The following is a 17,937-nucleotide window of genomic DNA, read 5'->3' on the forward strand; positions in this document are numbered from 1 at the left end:
TGTATACATATTTTTTTTTTATTTTAACAAAATAAATAAGATCGCTTTGTGTCGGAGGCCTCTTCATGATATTTTCCCCCATTTGGTTCCACGAAAACATAACCACTGCCCTTCTCACTCTCCGCTGTGTGTCAGAATTTGGCACATGCAACTACAAGGGGTTAATGGTTTCAATCCAACTGAATGAACGTCTTCGCCCCACTGAGGAAAACGAAGCTTTGACGTTTACCAAGGGATGCCGGGTAATTTTGCTATATTTGTGTTTCCTGTTTATTTGCAAAGACTCTGCAAAAAACACAAGCTTGAATGTTAGGGCGGCTCGGGACAGGATGAGTAACGGAGGTTTATTACAGTCATGCGTATAGCTTAAAGGTTAGGCAATGGCTGCCATGGCCGTAAAGGAGAAACGCTAAAATCTTAATGCTCATTTGACTCCATATCTGAAAAAACCCTGTAAGGCCTCATATACTTGTGTCTTTATTTTCGTTTTTGGGACATTGCAAGACCATAGGCACATGCACAAGTAGGTTTTTTAATGGACTGTGAATAATGTCTATTAAAAAAATCGGATGTGTCCTATTTTTGTCTATAGGTCCATTATTTGGATGTTAAAACACAAATGGAGGTTAAAAACCAATGAATGAAAATAGACCGCTGCATCCGTTTTTCGTGTGCGCGAGGTCTAAATCTCTCATCTCTGTACCTGAAGAACAACTGTGTCAACTTCTCTACCGGTATCCCTAAGATAACACTTCCTGTCCACTGCAAATTAAGGGGGCATTGGGCATGATAGTAATCAATTAGAATCCAGAATTCACTTTTTAGAACAGGCAAAAAAGTGTAAGAAGCAAATCTGACCGGCGGCCATGATGTCCCCTAACTCGGAGAGACCAAAATTTTCTCAGTGATGGCTAAATACTGATAACATGACATAGAAATATCCCTGTTTTAAAGGGGTTGTCCAGGATAAGAAAAAAGGAGAAACTTCGGCACTCTGTCCATGACCTGTGTCCGATATAGCAATGCATCCCCATGTATACCATCTGTGCTCCCCTTAGATATATATATACCTTAGTAGTTCTCCTTTAAGGGAGAAGACAGATGGGAATATAATAAAACCCTCTTCCATCCTTCCTAAATACAAATAATAAAACCTATAAAAGCTGTATGAGTAATCGGCTGCCGTCTCTAGAATCCCCAGCTTGTATCTGATACCTGATGTAGTGTTGTATACAATAAGTGGTTCACTATACAAGCTGTCATGTCAGTCTCTCCAGAGAGCGCATTAACACCTACGACAACACGAACACTTCCCTTCAGATTACTATCATGAGAAAGTAAAATATACAGATTCCTTCTCCGTGTGCACTGGCAGAATATTCCCCTGCCCTCCTTGTAATACTTTGGCTTCTGGATGATATGTTACATTTTAAGTAGGTTGACAAGGCCGTGTCTTCACGTTGTAGAGCATTAAAGGGATTGGACAGGATTGAAAAGCATGAGCCAGACCTGTAGATAGGTTGTGTGGCAGCTCAGCCAAGCTGCAATACCAGAACAATCCATGGAGAAGTGTGGCGCTGTTTCTAGGTGAAATCAATCATGTTTTACTGGGCCTCTCCATTAAAGGTAAACGGTCAGGATAATATGGGATCTGTGGTCTAGTGTCTGTTGTAAAAGGAAAAAAAGCAATACTCCTCGGTTTCAATGGGCATGTGCCTGACCCTGAGCGCATGCGCAGTGAAGCCAAGGAGCACATCCCCGCCTGCCCTGAACAACTGCACAGGCACCAGCACCAAAGATGAGACTTATAAGACTCAAGAGGATTCCTCTCTAGGTAAGTAAAAGCTTTTGTTTTAATGTGGCCACGGCAGTCTTATAACAAAGCTATTTAGGACACTAACACCCCCCCCCCCCCCCCCAAATTGGCCTGAGAGGGTCCCTTTAACCTCACTTGCAGTCATGCCCTCATGGATGTCTGAGGGTAGCGCCCACATTATCATATCCAGGTCGGACACCCCCACTTCAGACATAACCCAGGGGTATGGATTGGGGTGATGCAGGTTAGTGTAGAACCTCAGTTGTGTAACATAAGAAGCTGAATGGATACCAGATGACAAGGGGCTTACTACAGATGGGGGGATAAAACGTATTTACTTATATAAAACATGACTTTAAAAAATATTGCATGACTGCCCGAATCGGGTCCCCGGTCTGAGGGACTCCATACAACTGCCAGGAGTAAAACATGGGTAATACACAGTACGGATTCCATAGTCCTCATCTTTAAATAATGAAAACAGCGCCCCCTGTACAGATCACATTCATATACACATAATATATATTCAGCCGCACTTTCAGGTTCTCTCCCTTTGTAAGAAACTAAACTCCTGTTGGTTTTGCCCCATGAAAACCATTTTAATGGTGAGTGGTTGTATGGCAGCAATGGAGCTGCCGTGTGTAACTTTCCTCTGGCCAGGTAAAAAGCAGAAGACACAGAGGTGAGTGTATGGAGGGGATATGGGGAGTGCAGAAGGAGGGAGGACACGTGTGCTGGTCTAAGAGAGGCCCTTGTATGCATTCAGATTGAAAGCGGTATCCAGGAATCGCTTCAGTTCTGTCATGTGGGTTTTCTTGTTGCCGGTGGCTGGAGCTGCTGCGGGGTCTCGGCCAGCGTACCTGGAGCACAGAAAGGGAAGACGTTAGAATTACAACCTCTGCCAAGAAGCCAGTGTTATAATACAACGTGGAGAGACGTGGTCCCTACTCACCAGACAGGTTTAGTGCGGTGTATTGTGGTGCGTAATCTTGGCTTCACGTAATCGTAATAACCCTGGTTCTTGTGTTCCTCTTGGCACCAAACGATCTCTGCATTGGGGTACTTGTTCACTTCGTTCTCAATGAGGTCAAATGGGAATGGAGACAGCTGCAGACATGAGAGAAAGACACATGGTTTCAGTCACACTTGCTGGCACAATAAACTAGACTCTAACTGCTCGCCATAAATGTATACGTATAGGACGCTCTCGTACCTGCTCCACACGGGTGATGGCCACATCAGATTCCATTTCTCGGGTGCTGCGTTCTTTGGTCAGGTCGTAGTACACTTTCCCTGTGCAGAATATCAGACGCTTCACTCCAGTAGGATTCTGGGATGCGGGCCCAACATCTGGGATAACTCTTTCAAAGTGTGTACCTGGAATAAGACAATGGGAAATTGTATCCGTTATAGTGTAACGTTATATCAGCTATTATATGGAATACATCGGATATCTCACTGCATTTCTGGTAGTATATACACAGGATATTCCATGAACCCTGCACAGGTACAGGTTCTACCACTGGGATCGTCAATTATTGTCAGAAGGGCAGTCCAGTGACTTCCTCCAATTCCCATAGACAGAAAGGGAAGTCCATGGAAGTGTATGGAGGGGTGCAGGGGCCTCAAATAAAAAATGAGGGCCACTAAAGTTGGGAACCGCACCAATCAGGCATTTATGGCACCTCCAATACCGCCAAGACAAATTTGACATTTGTAAACATTTTTGGAATTGAACTAATGGGTTGCTGTTTGGGGGGCATTTCACACATAAAGACACATACAGAAAAATACTATGTAAACACAGACTAAGAATAAAGAGGACACGACCCTTTCGAATTTTAAAATCAACTTTTCGAAATCAGAAGCCCTTAATGTGACCCTTTCCTCCTCGGCGGCCACCTCCTTGAGTCAATCTTTCCCTTTTCATTGGGCCCCCACTTCTCTCAAATATTTGGGGGTTTATCTTACTCCGGACCCGAAAGATCTCTTTCGTTGCAACTTCCCCCCACTTCTGGCGTCTATCAGGGCTGATTGTACTCGATGGTCCGCTGGAGCCTTTACTTGGTTCGGGAGATGCGCGATTTTTAAAATGAACATTCTCCCTCGTCTTCTCTACTTGATGCAGGCGCTTCCCATTCACATCCCTCTGTCTTTTCTTAGATCCCTCACTTCCGTCCAATTGAAGTTCATCTGGTCGGGCAGACCCGCCCGAGTGAGCAAGGCTTTTCTCTTTCGTCCCAAGAGTTGCGGTGGTTTATCGCTTCCGGACCTGAAGTCCTATTACTTGGCTACCCACCTGACTCGTGTCGTGGACTGGTGTAGGCATGCTGTTTCTAAACCTTGGGTCTACATCGAACAGGCATTCTCTCCGATCCCTTTGCAGGTTGCCCCATGGCTGGACTCCTCCTTATTGTCATCTCTCTTTTCTCACCCTACCCTTGGTCCCACGCTTCGGATTTGCTCCAGGGGCCTTGTTCGCTCCACTCTCCTCCCTAAGGATTCCGCTCTTTTCCCAGTGCTGGGCAATCCTGCCTTTCCACCTGGAATGTTTGACCGAGTTTTTCGTAATTGGCGCCGTCATGGGATTTTCCGTGCCTGTCACTTCCAGGACGCTGGGGGATGGACTACACTTCTGAATTCCCAGGCCCCTCCCGAGCTGCCCCCTTTGGATGCTTGGCGGGGGATGCAACTTCGTCACTTTTTACATTCTCTCCCTGCTCCTGCAGAGTTCCGCGTCGAACCTACCCCCTTGGAGAAGATTTTTGTTGGTGCTGGCCCCCTTCGCCACTCCCTCTCGCTCACTTACCGGATCCTGGTTGAACCTCCGGAGGACTTTGTTCCGCCGTTCTTGTTGAAATGGGAATCTGACTTATCCCTTTCCCTCTCTCAGGAACAGCGTAGGCGCATTTTTCGCCTTTCTCATACTGCTTTCATCAGCTCTCGCCACCAGGAGGCCAGCTACAAAATCTTGTCCCGATGGTATAGGGTTCCTACGAGACTCCATGCTATGTTTCCTCAGGTCTCCCCATTATGTTGGCGCTGTGGCGACGAGGAAGGCACGCTGCTACACATTTTTTGGTCCTGTCCTGCCCTTTCGTCCTTCTGGGAGGGGGTCAAGCGGATAACCCTCCAGCTTACTGAAACTTCTCACCATTTGGGCCCTGCCCTGTTCCTCCTTAATCATTGTGAGTCTTCTGTAAAGGTCTTTAAGCGTTCCCTACTTAGATTCCTGATCCTCGCTGCCCGGGCTTGTATCCCCCTTTTTTGGAAACGAGTGGATCCTCCTCCTCTCTCCCTCTGGATTTCGAAGGTCAACAAGATAATGCGCATGGAAAATCTCACGTCTTTCCTGCATGGCACGACTGAGGCGTACATCAAAACCTGGTTCTACTGGTTCAGGTTTCAACAGTCTGCAGAGTACCGGACGCTTCTGGGCTCTGACCCCTCCTCTGATTGATACTCTTGTTGTTCGTCTCAGGTATTTGACCAGTGGTTGCTCCCGAGCCCTTCCCAACTGGCTGTGGTATGGATGACCTGGCGAGCGCTCTCACTGGTTTCCTGACTGCTCACACTCACCCCTACCTACCCTTTCACCCCCCACATTTAGTCCTCTCCCCCACTCATCTGTCCCACTAACCCCTCCCTCCCCCCCCCTTTTTTTCCTTTTTCTTTTTTTTTTTTTTTTTCTATGTTGCTTTCTTTGTCTTTAATTTTTTTTTTATTTTTTTTTTATTTTTTTATTTTATTCTTCTGATTGTATTTTGTGTTGCACTGTGTGCTTTTTCTGTTCGCAGGGCGGGTGTTCGCCTTGTAACTTGTAATTGTTTTTTCTTTTCTTATTGTTTAAAAAAATTTTCAATAAAAATTTGAGTTATAAAAAAAAGAATAAAGAGGACATCACGTTGATATATACAACAGGCTTTTCAGAATAGGCAGAGATCTTGGATGTTGGGTCAGCACTGCCGTAGGAAGCAGAGACCAGCAGGGCAACAAGCGTCATCAGGAAAGAAGTGACTGGGAACAGGAGACTATGCCTTTTCATTAGTTTTTGGACATTAAATAGAATTTGATTATATAGACAATCCCTTTAATAAGTAGAATGACCTCTTTTACCTGCCAGCATGTCATCGAAACTTGACCTGGCTTCAGGATGACGAAGGAGGGACTTTGGAGTGAAGATGATTAGCTGTAAGACAACAATGTAACGTAAATCCAAGCACAATAGTGAACAATAATGAAATACAATGCAAGAGAAGAATTAAAAAAAATGTTTACGGCGTTACATGGCGGCCAGTTAAATAAAATGGCAACTAGATAATACATAGTTTGGCGAAATCAGCAGCCCTCTGCGGTGGCTTGTAACTGCGGGAGGGGTTAATCGGGTAATCGGGTTAATCGGACAGGCGCCAATGTTGTAAAGGCTTAGAATATACCGATGAATATTTGTAATAGAGGATTCCAAAACCATACGCACCGGTTTACGGAACGGGAGCAGGATCTGTCTGCGGAGCACGTGGAAGTAGTTGGCTGGAGTGGAGCAATTGACAACGATCCAGTTACAATCATAAAGCTGACGGACAGCAAAGTCTTCAGAAGCTTTCTGTTGAGAAAGAAACAAGGAAGAAATCAAGATCAGATTCTACATGTATCGATAAGGATGGGTACAGTCAGTTAGGGGTTTCTCTGCCCAACACTATACCTCAAAATATTACATGACTTCCACCTAGCACTAATATAAGGTGTCCCGGACATCACTTGTCATGTAATACAGATATCTGTACAATACCAACTGGATACTACAGGTCAGACAGCATCCTATTCAAAATCAATATCCCTATATTATGTTTACATGACTTGGAGGGTAGAAATGTCCCACATCTAATCCCCAGCAGAAATCCAAGGCTCCCCCTATGGTTTCTGCAACAGATTTGCAGTTCGATATGATCCAAGGATTCGCTCTATTTCACATGCATACAGCTGCCTGCCCTGGTTTCCATTGCAGTAAGTGACAGACCACTTACTGACACAGATTCAATCCACAGGATGAAGATTTCAGCGCTGAAATCCATTTAACAAATCTGTAGTGTAACATACAAAGTTATATAGAAAATCTGCAAAACTTACAGGCCACACATCGGGGTCATCATTGCACATCTGCAGGAAGCGTTCAGGTCTTGCAGAGGAATGTTCAGGACCCTAAAGTACAAAAACAGATTTATATACGTTACATACAATAGGCCATGATAACAGTTACACACATTAGATTCTGATCTGTACCATGCACACTACAAATAGGCGTTCTTACCATGCCCTCCATGCCATGGGGTAGCAACAGGACTATTCCATTCTGTCGTACCCACTTAGCCTGCCCAGGGCAGATGAACTGATCAATGATACACTGAGCTGTGTTGTGGAAATCTCCAAATTGGGCCTCCCAGAGGACCAGTGCATTGGGGCTGGCCATTGCGAACCCAAGTTCAAATCCTGAAAGAGACACAAAGTATAATCTGACGTCAGTAGGATCAATAAATATCAGGACAATGCAATACACTGAAGAGAATGTATTACTCCTAAACCAGTCTTAATGAATCCCCCCCCCTTCCCCCCGGCACAATACGTACCAGAATTACTAAGAAGCTCCAGTTTCTTAAAAGAATCCTATCATTGGATACCCTTTTTTTCTGACTAGCACGTAGGAATAGCCTTAAGAGATGCTGTTCTTCTCCTAACTCAGTAAGCTGTGTAAGTGGCCACAAGAAAATGGCCGCTTACACAGCTGAGTAAGCAGACATTTTCTTGTGGCCCCTGCCCGAGGCCTAGAAGATTGAAACCCAGGACGGAAGAAGACATAAGGAGAAGGCGTTCCATAAGAAGATGGAGGCGGCGCTGGAGAGTTCTCTCGCAGCATTGGGGACGCCCCCAGTGCTGCGAGAGAACTCATTTGCATAAAGAAGAAAACCCGGATTTCTACTGAATAGCGGTAGGAGAAGAATAGCCTTTCTTAAGGCTATTCCTACGTGTTAGTCAGAAAAAAAAAAAGAGTATCCAATGATAGGATCACTTTAATAATTCTGGCATATCTTGGGATTTCCTATGTACCAGGAGATTTCAGTTATTTTTCTTTCTTTCTTATTTTCTTATGGTAGAGTTGGAAGGGACCTCAAGGGCCATCGGGTCCAACCCCCTGCGAGTGCAGGTTTTCCTAAATCATCCCAGCTATAACATGCTGTGAGTTAAAGTAAACCTGATGGGTCAACACATCCCTACCTTGATCCCTACAACACTTAGTATCTTAAAAAGTGGCAAGAAGGTGGTGCATCTTAGGACCAGCCCTGATACTGCGACATATATGTTACTGTTACTAGTCCCTGCCACTGATCCGAGGACCCAGACGTCAGAGACACACAGAATCAACTATTAAATCCTACGACCTATATGATGATGGCATTATATGGTCAATGTATTACAGTACAGACTTACCCAGCACTCCGTACTCAGACAGTGAGCTGTTGCACACGGTATATGGAGCTTGGTTGGGCCACAGATGGTTCATAGGGATGCAAGTTCTTTTGTCCACATTTTGGTCATGTAACACATGGTGACGGTGGCTGAGAGAGAAAGACAAGATCTATAACATTCCTGTACAATGACATCTAGCATTAAAGGTGTAGCACAGACAATGGAAAGGATCTATGAAGAGAATTAAAGGAACTGTCTCGTCGCAGACAATTTTGATAGGGGAATATCTTCCCGTGACATATTTGGCTTCCAGTACATACCGCGGTAAGGATCTTGTGTTATGTGGTAGTCTGTCAGAGAGAAGGTAGCTACATGTTAGCATTAGAGGGATCATAAGTGGTGGATGCCCTCTGTGATGACCATACACCCCTTTAATATTGGGGTTTTCCATTTATAGAGACAACTTAAGGTCAACAGGCCATGTAACGCACCTCAGTGTTTAGGGGATCCAGATCTAGCAACCTAGTCCTATTTTCAATGACACATTGTGACAATACCTGAACGTTCCTCTCTCCACATCTTGTCCACTCAGACGAATATGGATGCCTTCCTTTAGGAGTGATCCAAATGCCATATACTCAGCCAATGCCCAGTCAACAGTCCTGCCCCTCACCATCTCTCCTCGGGCCTTCAGTATGCGGCTAAGACCTGGGTAAGGCAAGAAGTTCGTGTGTAAGCGCAATAGGTATACATAGATAAATGGCCCTGAACAGAGGAAAAAAACACTTTACCTCCATGGATAGTGAAGTCCTCCACAGGGACTGAGCTGGCCACACTTCCTATATGAGATAACTCATCTTCGCTGAGGCCAGTTGAGGGGCAAGACATACTGCGGGGCTGTCCATCCAGGGTGAAGAAACCTGTACGACAGCAAATGTAATTAGAATCCGGCACAAAAGGCTTATTTAAATGAAAGGGCGACCCCTGTAGGAGAAAGGTAATATTACATCTCCCAGTTTTAATGGGAGTTAAAGGACCGGGCCCATGAATACGAAATGACAATTGTGCAAATTTATGGGACTGACGAGTAGCTGAGCGCTGTACTTGGCTCTTTACATCAGAACTTTACACTTTGAATAGAGAGGGATTCCCCTCAGTAGTCACAAAGGTTGTATGCAGACAGGGGGGCAACACGGTGGCTCAGTGATTAGCACTGCAGCCTTGCAGCGCTGGAGTCCTGGGTTCCAATCCTGGCAGGAACACCATCTGCAAGGAGTTTGTATGTTCGCCCCGTGTTTGCCTGGATTTCCTCCCATTCTACAAAGACATACTGAGAGGAGAAAAAAAATGTACATTGTGATATGGGGCTCACAATCTACATAAAAAGGTTGTATGCAGGTCAACCACTTTAATCACTTAAACCATTGGGGTAAATTCAATATTCTCCCTAAGGCCGAAAACTGGTATAGAGGTATGATATTGAGACACATGTTTGGTGCATAAGGCCCATTCTTGTGCCAAACATGCGCCTAAACCCCCGATCATTGCCTTGTATGCCACTATAACTAAATTCAATAATGTCAGTGTACTGTAATAGGGCATGCTGCATATATGGACAAGCATGAAACTGCTCACATACCTGGCCATGGGGAGTCCAGCCAGTGCTTGATGTGAAGGATTTTCTCATCTTTTGAGCGCGTAAGTGCCTCTTCGCAGATTCTGTCATACTTGGCTATTTCCTCCTACAATGCACATTCACAGGTTAATGCAAGAACTACAAGACCCAGCACACAGCTCCTGGATGTATCTTGTGGACTGCATACCTCATACTCCGGCTGATTGACCACTCCTTGTGATATGAGGGTCTCTGCGTACTTCTGTAGTACTGCCTTCTGTTTACGGATCTGCTTGTACATCAGTGGCTGGGTGAACATAGGCTCATCCATCTCGTTGTGCCCATTACGGCGGTAGCAGACCTATAGAGGAAAAGATGCATTTAATAGGATGATCCAGTATACCCACCATCAATAAAGAAGCAATATTTGCATCACTATAATTAGCAATTCAATTATTTTGACACTAAAGTTGGAATTTTATTTTTGGCTTCGACTCCACTGCCCTGAATCCAACTATGTGCTGTCTAGGAAAGTCTGGACACCTGCCATACACATTACATTATCAGGTCTGGTTGCCCTTCATCTACGTGTATGTATTTAGTCAGAGGCCTACTCTGCTCGGCAATTTCTTGCAATCAGAAATATTTTTTCGTTATACCTGGACGTGGTTATATGGAAACTGAAAAGGGTCATCATCAAACCTTCCTGAATAATGATATGGGGCACTGGATTGCAGGACACATCTGCCACTGCAATGCAGGGCCGGGGAGTTGGTAGGCCGAACCTCTGACTCCAACTCCTCTACTTCTCGATTCCTTCAAGCCGTGGTCACTCAGAAGTAGTAAAAATCCTCTAAGGGTCCATTGACACGGAGGAAAATGGTGAGGAATTTGGTGTGGAATTTCAGGACTTAGTAATTTTTTACCAACTCTGACTCCACCAAAAACTGGTCCTAATTCTGAATCTAAATCTCTGACGCAACCACTATGAGAGCTGATATCTGTCATAAAACTGCATTATGGGACTGGAAACAGTCGATCATGGTTGTGTTGGGGTGACGGAATGGGAACGCCCTCAGGTTTCTTAGAAATGCATTGTTTCTTGTTCAAGAACAGAAAGGTTAAAGAACAAGCGATATACAAGCAGTACATGACTCACGTTACTAAGATAAAACACACAATCATTAACATTGTAATACTGACATTAGTAACCAGACACCGTAGAACACGTCTGACATATAATGTCACGTTCTGTTTCCATGATATGAGATTATCCCTCCCTGGGGAGGGACGAGCAGTGAAAGCGGCCACTTACCAGATCCACAACCACATCTTTGTGGAAGGTGCTCCTCCATTCTGCAGCCACGTTGCACACGTACATGACAGCCTCGGGGTCATCGGCGTTGACGTGGAAGATTGGAGCGTTGACAACCCTAGCCACGTCAGTCGGGTACGGGGAAGAGCGGGCCATACGAGGATCAGTGGTGAAACCAATCTGATACAAAAATAAAAAATCTCAAATTTAGGGAATTTGAATAAAAATTAATAGTTGAAAGTTTTCCTTAGAATATAACCCACCCTAAATATTCTATGCACCCTATATAATATCCCCGCTACAACACTATATTCATTGTAGTCCGTAGTTAAGTGGAAGAAGCCTGCATCACATCTATACAAAGCCTTCCTCTGCAGGATCAATTAACTTTGATTAGTTTCTTTAAAAGGGGTTGTCCAGGAATTGGACAAATCACAGAGGAGGCTAGGGAAGGTGCAACATTAAAAAAACCAAAACATACTCATCTGTACTTCACTGCTGTCCTTTTACCGTACCTTCACGGTTAGAAGTCCTGCACTGCACATGACCACTGGCATCAGTGGTGGCTGGTAAGGACCCACAGTGACATCATTCATATGTCACCAGGTCCTTTCCCAGGTTGCTGAGGCCACTAATCAGCCTCAGCTTCCATGGTTGGTGCAGGACATCTGGCGATGAAGGAACGTTGTGCACTCAAATGGACAGTGGCGGTGGACAACAGAAAGTCGGAGGAATGATTTGTCCAATACCTGGACAACTCCTTTAAGCAAAACCACCCATAACTTTAAAAAAAAATAAAATAAAAAAATAAGACTTTATTTTTAGGAAATCACTTGCTTCCCCTCCTTCTGTACCAGATAAAACCTGTACACAGATGTGTGTTTAGCTTTAAGCTGCAAGTAATAGAAGTCTATGGAGAGGGAAGGCGAGAGGAGTATAACAACTGCTGACAGCACAGACATACTGTATGAAACCCCTCTGCACTATACAGTGACAGTTCCCTCACAACAAAGCAGGATTATCAGGGGAACTGTTATCCAGCTCTGTTGAAAGGACACACTGGATGTTGTAGACAGTCTTATGTCTCTCTCTGTACTCTGTCTTTTTTGTTTTCCTCATCCCTCTCCATAGATTTCATTGTAAACTGGGCTTTCTGTATATGGGGGGGGGGATCAGTGAATGCAGAGAGATAAGGATACAGTCAAGGAAGGGAATGATTCAATTATCCTGAGGTCACAAATGGAATATCAACTGTTTGAAGTGACAGAGGCGCTCACACTTGAACATGACCTGTGAGCAGCTCAGCCCCATTCAAGTGAAAGGGGCTGAGCTGCAAAATCAATTACAGCCACTATACAACCTACAGCACTTGTTTTCCCAGGTAAGAGACTTTAATGTTCTTCCAAACAAGGCAGTCTCTTGTACAAGCTGATAGTTGGGGGTCTTGGGAATCAGACCTGCAACAATGACCTATCCAAGGGATATATTGTTACCACAACCTGCTATTCGTTCATGAATTAAAAAATTCTTTAAGTTAGACACACTTTAAGAATACACAATTTTTGCATATACTTCACATATAAGTGACATACCTGGTTGTTGACCACTACGTGGACAGTGCCATGTGTAGTGTATGATGGCAGATCACTCAAGTGGAAAGTCTCATACACTATCCCTTGACCGGCAAATGCAGCATCTCCATGGATGAGGAGAGACATTACCTGAGATAACAAAGAGAGCAAAGGTGTTAAATCAATGAGCCAAATTAAGTTGTGCCCCTTATGAACCATCCAGCTCCATCTTATTACCTTCTTGCCCTCATTATCCCCACCGTAGAACTGTTCTGCTTTGGTTTTGCCCTGGACAACAGGGTCGGCAGCCTCAAGATGGGAAGGGTTGGCGACCAATGACATGGTGATGTTCCTGTCAGTTACCCTGTTTATCCGCCTGTGATACATTCCTAAATGGTACTTCACGTCTCCAGAACCCTGAAGAAGGAGGAAGGGCAAAATCATTGAGTATCCTTTTTTCTATGTAGATTGTGAGCCCCATATAGCCCCATCATTGAGTATCCTCATTGGTTATCATGATAGCTGGCCAAAAATAACAAAAAAAAAAAACTTACCTCATCTGCAGCTTCCAGCTTAGAGTCAAACTGGCAGAAAATCTGCTCCAGCTCTTTTCGGATCACGTTGGCCAGGACATTAAGACGACCTCTGTAGAACAGTCCGGGTATAAACAATGATCAGATCTTGTCAATGTGGCAAGACGACGTAACAAAGACGTATATATAGAATAGAGTAATACAATGCTGGCTACCTGTGTGGCATCCCCATAATGACATAGTCCACACCGTTCTCACTGGATTTATCAATGATGGTCTTCAGGGCTGGAATCAATACTTCACATCCCTCCAATCCAAAACGCTTCTCAGAGGACCACTTACGATGGAGGAACTCCTCAAATCTAGAAGTGAGATTAGATTCATTGTAATAATTGGTAATACACTGACAAATATAACCATAGTGAAAAAGGAAATTTTTCATCCATCCAAGTCACGCTATAATGACATTACAAGGACTGTCTCATAAAAGCAGAAGTTGGCCGAGCGGCTCTGTAAAGCGACATGCACACGACCAAGGTGTGTGATTTTATAGCAGAATGTACCCGTCCCGTTGACTCAATGGAGTTTAGATTTCGATGCCGCAGAGAAGGGTAAGACCGGCTCTATAAGCATCGGAACGGAGCATCAGACCTATCCATCAGGAGAGCCTCGGCCTGCACACTTGGTCATGTGCAAGAGGCCTTAACAGGCATACATAGGCAGGGAGGGGTCCCAAAAAGATGACGTTAATGTGACCTAAAAGGGGCTGTCCTCTAAGAGCTCTTGTAGATAAGCGTAGAATCTTATAATGCAGCTAATTCAGGTCATCTGCCCTGTGGTGGGTACGGTATTTGTAGATATAACTACTGAGTACTATACTACTATACTCAGTCTGTATAGTGGTTGGAACTTCGCTTAGGGAGAAATGTGGAGCTGATTTAGGTGACATGCAAAAGAGTTTGTTGAATTCCCCAGCCATGATTGAATTGCATATGGATGACATCCGTGTGCCACCCACGTCTCCACAGCCCCATTCATTGAGGACAGTAAGCATGGGCCGCAAAACAGACAGGAATAAGAACTGTCATGAGTCCTGTTCATGGCCACATACATAATATTGTGAAAATACAGTCGTGAATATGAGGCCATAGAAATTAATAGGTCAGTGTGCTAGCCATGAAAAACACAGCACACTGACAGTGCACATAGTCATGTACATGAGGCCTTAGAGGCCATTCCAAATTCCTTCATGAATTGGCTTACCACTGTGTCCAGTGAGAGGGAAATATAAAAAAAAAACAAAAAACAAAACAAAAAAACTTGAGTCTTAAGTAGTTGATACCTTTTTTTAATGGCTAACTAATAATGGTGACAGATTACAAGCTTTCGAGGCTCTAGGCCTCTTCTTCAGGTATACCGTATATACTCGAGTATAAGCCGACCCGAATATAAGCCGACCCCCCTAATTTTACCACAAAAAACTGTAAAAACTTATTGACTTGAGTATAAGCCTAGGGGGGGGGAAATGCAGCAGCTACTGGAAAATGTAAAAAATTAAAATGGTCAGAGTTTTTGGGTGCAGTAGATGCTGGGGAAGGGGAGGGGGTGTTTTGGTTGTCTGTCTGCCCCTTCCCTGAGCTTGAGGACTGCACATGCCGCCGTTCACTAGAAGCCCCTGGTTTCCCGTGGATAGGTCATAAGTATGAAAGTTCAATTTGGGGCCATAAAACCACTTTCATAATTTGCCATTATTGACTATAGCGTGACTCAAATGCAAAAGAACATCATAGACTTATCTAAAGAATCAATGGCCGCACCTGGTAGATCTAACCAATCTTGCAAGCAAAGTACGTTTCTCCTCATTGGTGAACTGCATAACTCCCGGGGTCTCAAACTTCTGCCGAATCCACTGACATTGCTCCAAGTCATTGATGAACATGAACTCAACGCCAATGGCCTGGCAGTAGGACACCTGTACACGGAAACAACAGATGGAGCGAAGCAGGAAAAAAAAAAGACAAAGCCCAGAAGAGCGAGCACAATGCGCCTTTACTGCAGGGGCTTCAATAACATATTCAGCAGGTTGTCACCCCTCACCTCCAGTCTTTTAATGATCTCTCGAAGGGTCAGCGCGGTCTCATTCCCTCCGATAAATGTAGTGGTTGGCAAATGGAAGACTTTGTCCAGGTCGGATTCCTGTAGCCCGTAAAACCCTGTGGAGGGCGGCGATCAGAGACAGACAGACGAAGGTAGCGTTACAGAAGGAGAAACGCATTGCAGCCAGCCATGCAATGAGCAGTACAGAAAGGGAGTGAAAGTGTTAATGATTGAGTGGAAAGAAGAGGAAGATGGAACGGACAGGACAGGAGAAGAGACAACCCGGAAAGGGGATAGGAGAGTGGAGAGACCATCAAACACAGTTGTTATAGAAAGCAATATGGTATCATTGCAAATGTGGTTGATTGAGATTTACAGGACAGAGATGACAGCACATAATAGTGGCAGTGACCGGGACAGAAAGCAGATGAAGGGGGACAAGCAGAATGGTAGGTGGGGGGTAGAAGAGAGACATTAATCTACATGTGTCCTGAGAGTACCTTCATTTCATTTACAGTCGGATTAGAGAATAGAATCAGCATATTGACTAGTTTCATACACACTTGTACTAAACCGCCACTAAGTGCTATTAATGTGCCGCAATACCGCTACAACACAAGAAAATCAGTTTATAGCACCTAACTCCTCAGTTGTATATATTGTATATTCAGTGACCCTGAAAACCTAAATAGGTCCTGCAGAATAAGATGAACATGGCTCCTTTTTTCCAAAAACAGCACCACAACTGGCTGTACCAAGTACTGCAGCTAAGCTTCATTGAAGTAAACAGGTGAAGTGCTGTTTGGGGAATGTAACAGCCATGTCTTTCCAACCCAGTACAATCCCCTAGATGTTTTTAGCATCCATTTAGCATGGACCAACAACTTTTAACACTCCAGTAGAGATGAGCGGGTACTATTCGATGGAATACCTCGGCGCCATAGGTATTTGTGTAATCGGGTGAATACCAGGGGGTTAAACGCATCGAGTATTCGACGCGCTTAACCACTTGGTGTACGCCCGATTACACAAATACCTATGGCGCTGAGGTATTCCATCGAATAGTACCCGCTCATCTCTACACTCCAGCTATTGTAAAACTACAACTCCCAGCATGCATACTTGCTCAGCTCTTCTTAGAACTCCCATAGAATGAAAGTTGTAGTTTGACGAATGATTGAAAGAGATGCAAAAAAAAAAAAAAAAAAAAAAAATTAGAATTTTTATCCTTTTTTTTTTTTTTTGGCATCTTATTTTTAATACTGACTATGAAAATGGATGGATTTTTTTTTTTTTTTAACAGGTGCTAAAAACATGATGTGAATGGCCTCTTAGGCTCCATACACGTGCTTTGTCAGGGTTAGCCATGATTTAATGGCAAGCACATTGGCCCATTATTTTTTATGGCCCCATGTAGGACAAGACACAGGGACTAGTGTTTTTTAACCCCTGTGTTAAGGCCCTGTACACACAACAAAGCAGAATTATCAAATATTTATTCCCCATGCAAGTTGCTGCAATCGTGAAATGACAGTCGCATCAGGTTTGGATACTTGCGAGCTGTAACGCGACCACCTTCCCTTCCATTGGCTAGGCTAAGATACAGACAGAAGGACGCTGATCACGGGCCGCCTCATCTAAATAAGGCCCAGTATAAGCTCTGACAAAAATGTTCAGAGGTAACATTAAAAAACAAAAACACAAACGGTAAACTATGCAATCCCTGGAAATAAGAAGAGGTGATGTGTTGTATTCACGCTCCATTTATAATGTTCTTCCTACAGAGCTCACCTAGGACGGCTCGGCTCTGACGCCCACAAAGTTCACTTTGTATGAAACCCCCATACAAGTAGGGTTTGGCACGGTTTCATGCACTGTCCCAACTCAATGAGACAATTTCCTTCCATTAGTTTGTGGTAAATATTACAATAATCCTGGTCCACGTCACTCACCGTCAAGATACCGTCTTATATATAATAACTTGTATAGAATACTGCAGTGTACCACATCGCAACCCCGAGCATACACCTTACACAGCCATGGCCAGACTCCATTAGGCTGGGTTCACATCTGCACCGGAAACCCCGTCACATTGACTAATGAAGATCATCTGACGAAAGTGTTGCAAGCCCGACTTTTTCAGTTTACAACAACGGACACTCAGTGGCCGCAGTTTTAGTAGTTCGTGTGTCCTCTGCCAGACCAGAACAAAGGACCCCGGGTGCAGATGTGAACCTAGCATTAATTCTAACTTCACACCAGAGCAAGGGATTGGGCATCTTGAAATTGAGCATGGGGGTCGGCTAGTCCGAGAGTTTGACACTTCTAGGCTCACTGCTGATTTAGTTACAGATGGACTGAGACTGATGTCCAACACGTCATCCTGCACCTATATAGAATTTCCACAGATTATAAAACACAGTGTGAACATAACCTTACACACAGTACCCTGCAGCAGGCACTTCCCAGCATACACCTCACTGACATACACATTATCTAGAAACAATGACTTACAGACTACAGCCACT

At 44.3% G+C, this 17,937-nt stretch overlaps 1 protein-coding gene across 2 annotated transcripts in view; it reads right to left on the minus strand.

Annotated features, from left to right (window-relative positions):
* The window catches only part of OGDH (oxoglutarate dehydrogenase), a 52,202-nt gene continuing 34,265 nt past the window's right edge, over positions 1-17,937 (minus strand). For both annotated transcript variants that reach the window (XM_075272950.1, XM_075272949.1), the window contains 19 exons: positions 15,410-15,525; positions 15,130-15,284; positions 13,528-13,674; positions 13,334-13,424; positions 13,017-13,196; positions 12,801-12,929; positions 11,209-11,388; positions 10,102-10,254; positions 9,918-10,020; positions 9,070-9,198; positions 8,836-8,986; positions 8,300-8,427; positions 7,125-7,303; positions 6,944-7,015; positions 6,294-6,419; positions 5,933-6,005; positions 3,030-3,193; positions 2,769-2,923; positions 1-2,676 (listed from right to left, as the gene is read on the minus strand). In XM_075272950.1, the coding sequence (XP_075129051.1) occupies positions 2,556-2,676; positions 2,769-2,923; positions 3,030-3,193; positions 5,933-6,005; positions 6,294-6,419; positions 6,944-7,015; positions 7,125-7,303; positions 8,300-8,427; positions 8,836-8,986; positions 9,070-9,198; positions 9,918-10,020; positions 10,102-10,254; positions 11,209-11,388; positions 12,801-12,929; positions 13,017-13,196; positions 13,334-13,424; positions 13,528-13,674; positions 15,130-15,284; positions 15,410-15,525 (2,552 nt within the window). In that variant the 3' untranslated portion in view covers positions 1-2,555. The remainder of the gene's footprint in view (positions 2,677-2,768; positions 2,924-3,029; positions 3,194-5,932; positions 6,006-6,293; positions 6,420-6,943; positions 7,016-7,124; positions 7,304-8,299; positions 8,428-8,835; positions 8,987-9,069; positions 9,199-9,917; positions 10,021-10,101; positions 10,255-11,208; positions 11,389-12,800; positions 12,930-13,016; positions 13,197-13,333; positions 13,425-13,527; positions 13,675-15,129; positions 15,285-15,409; positions 15,526-17,937) is intronic.

Source organism: Leptodactylus fuscus, chromosome 5 (assembly GCF_031893055.1).
Source record: "Leptodactylus fuscus isolate aLepFus1 chromosome 5, aLepFus1.hap2, whole genome shotgun sequence".
Taxonomy (NCBI): domain Eukaryota; kingdom Metazoa; phylum Chordata; class Amphibia; order Anura; family Leptodactylidae; genus Leptodactylus; species Leptodactylus fuscus.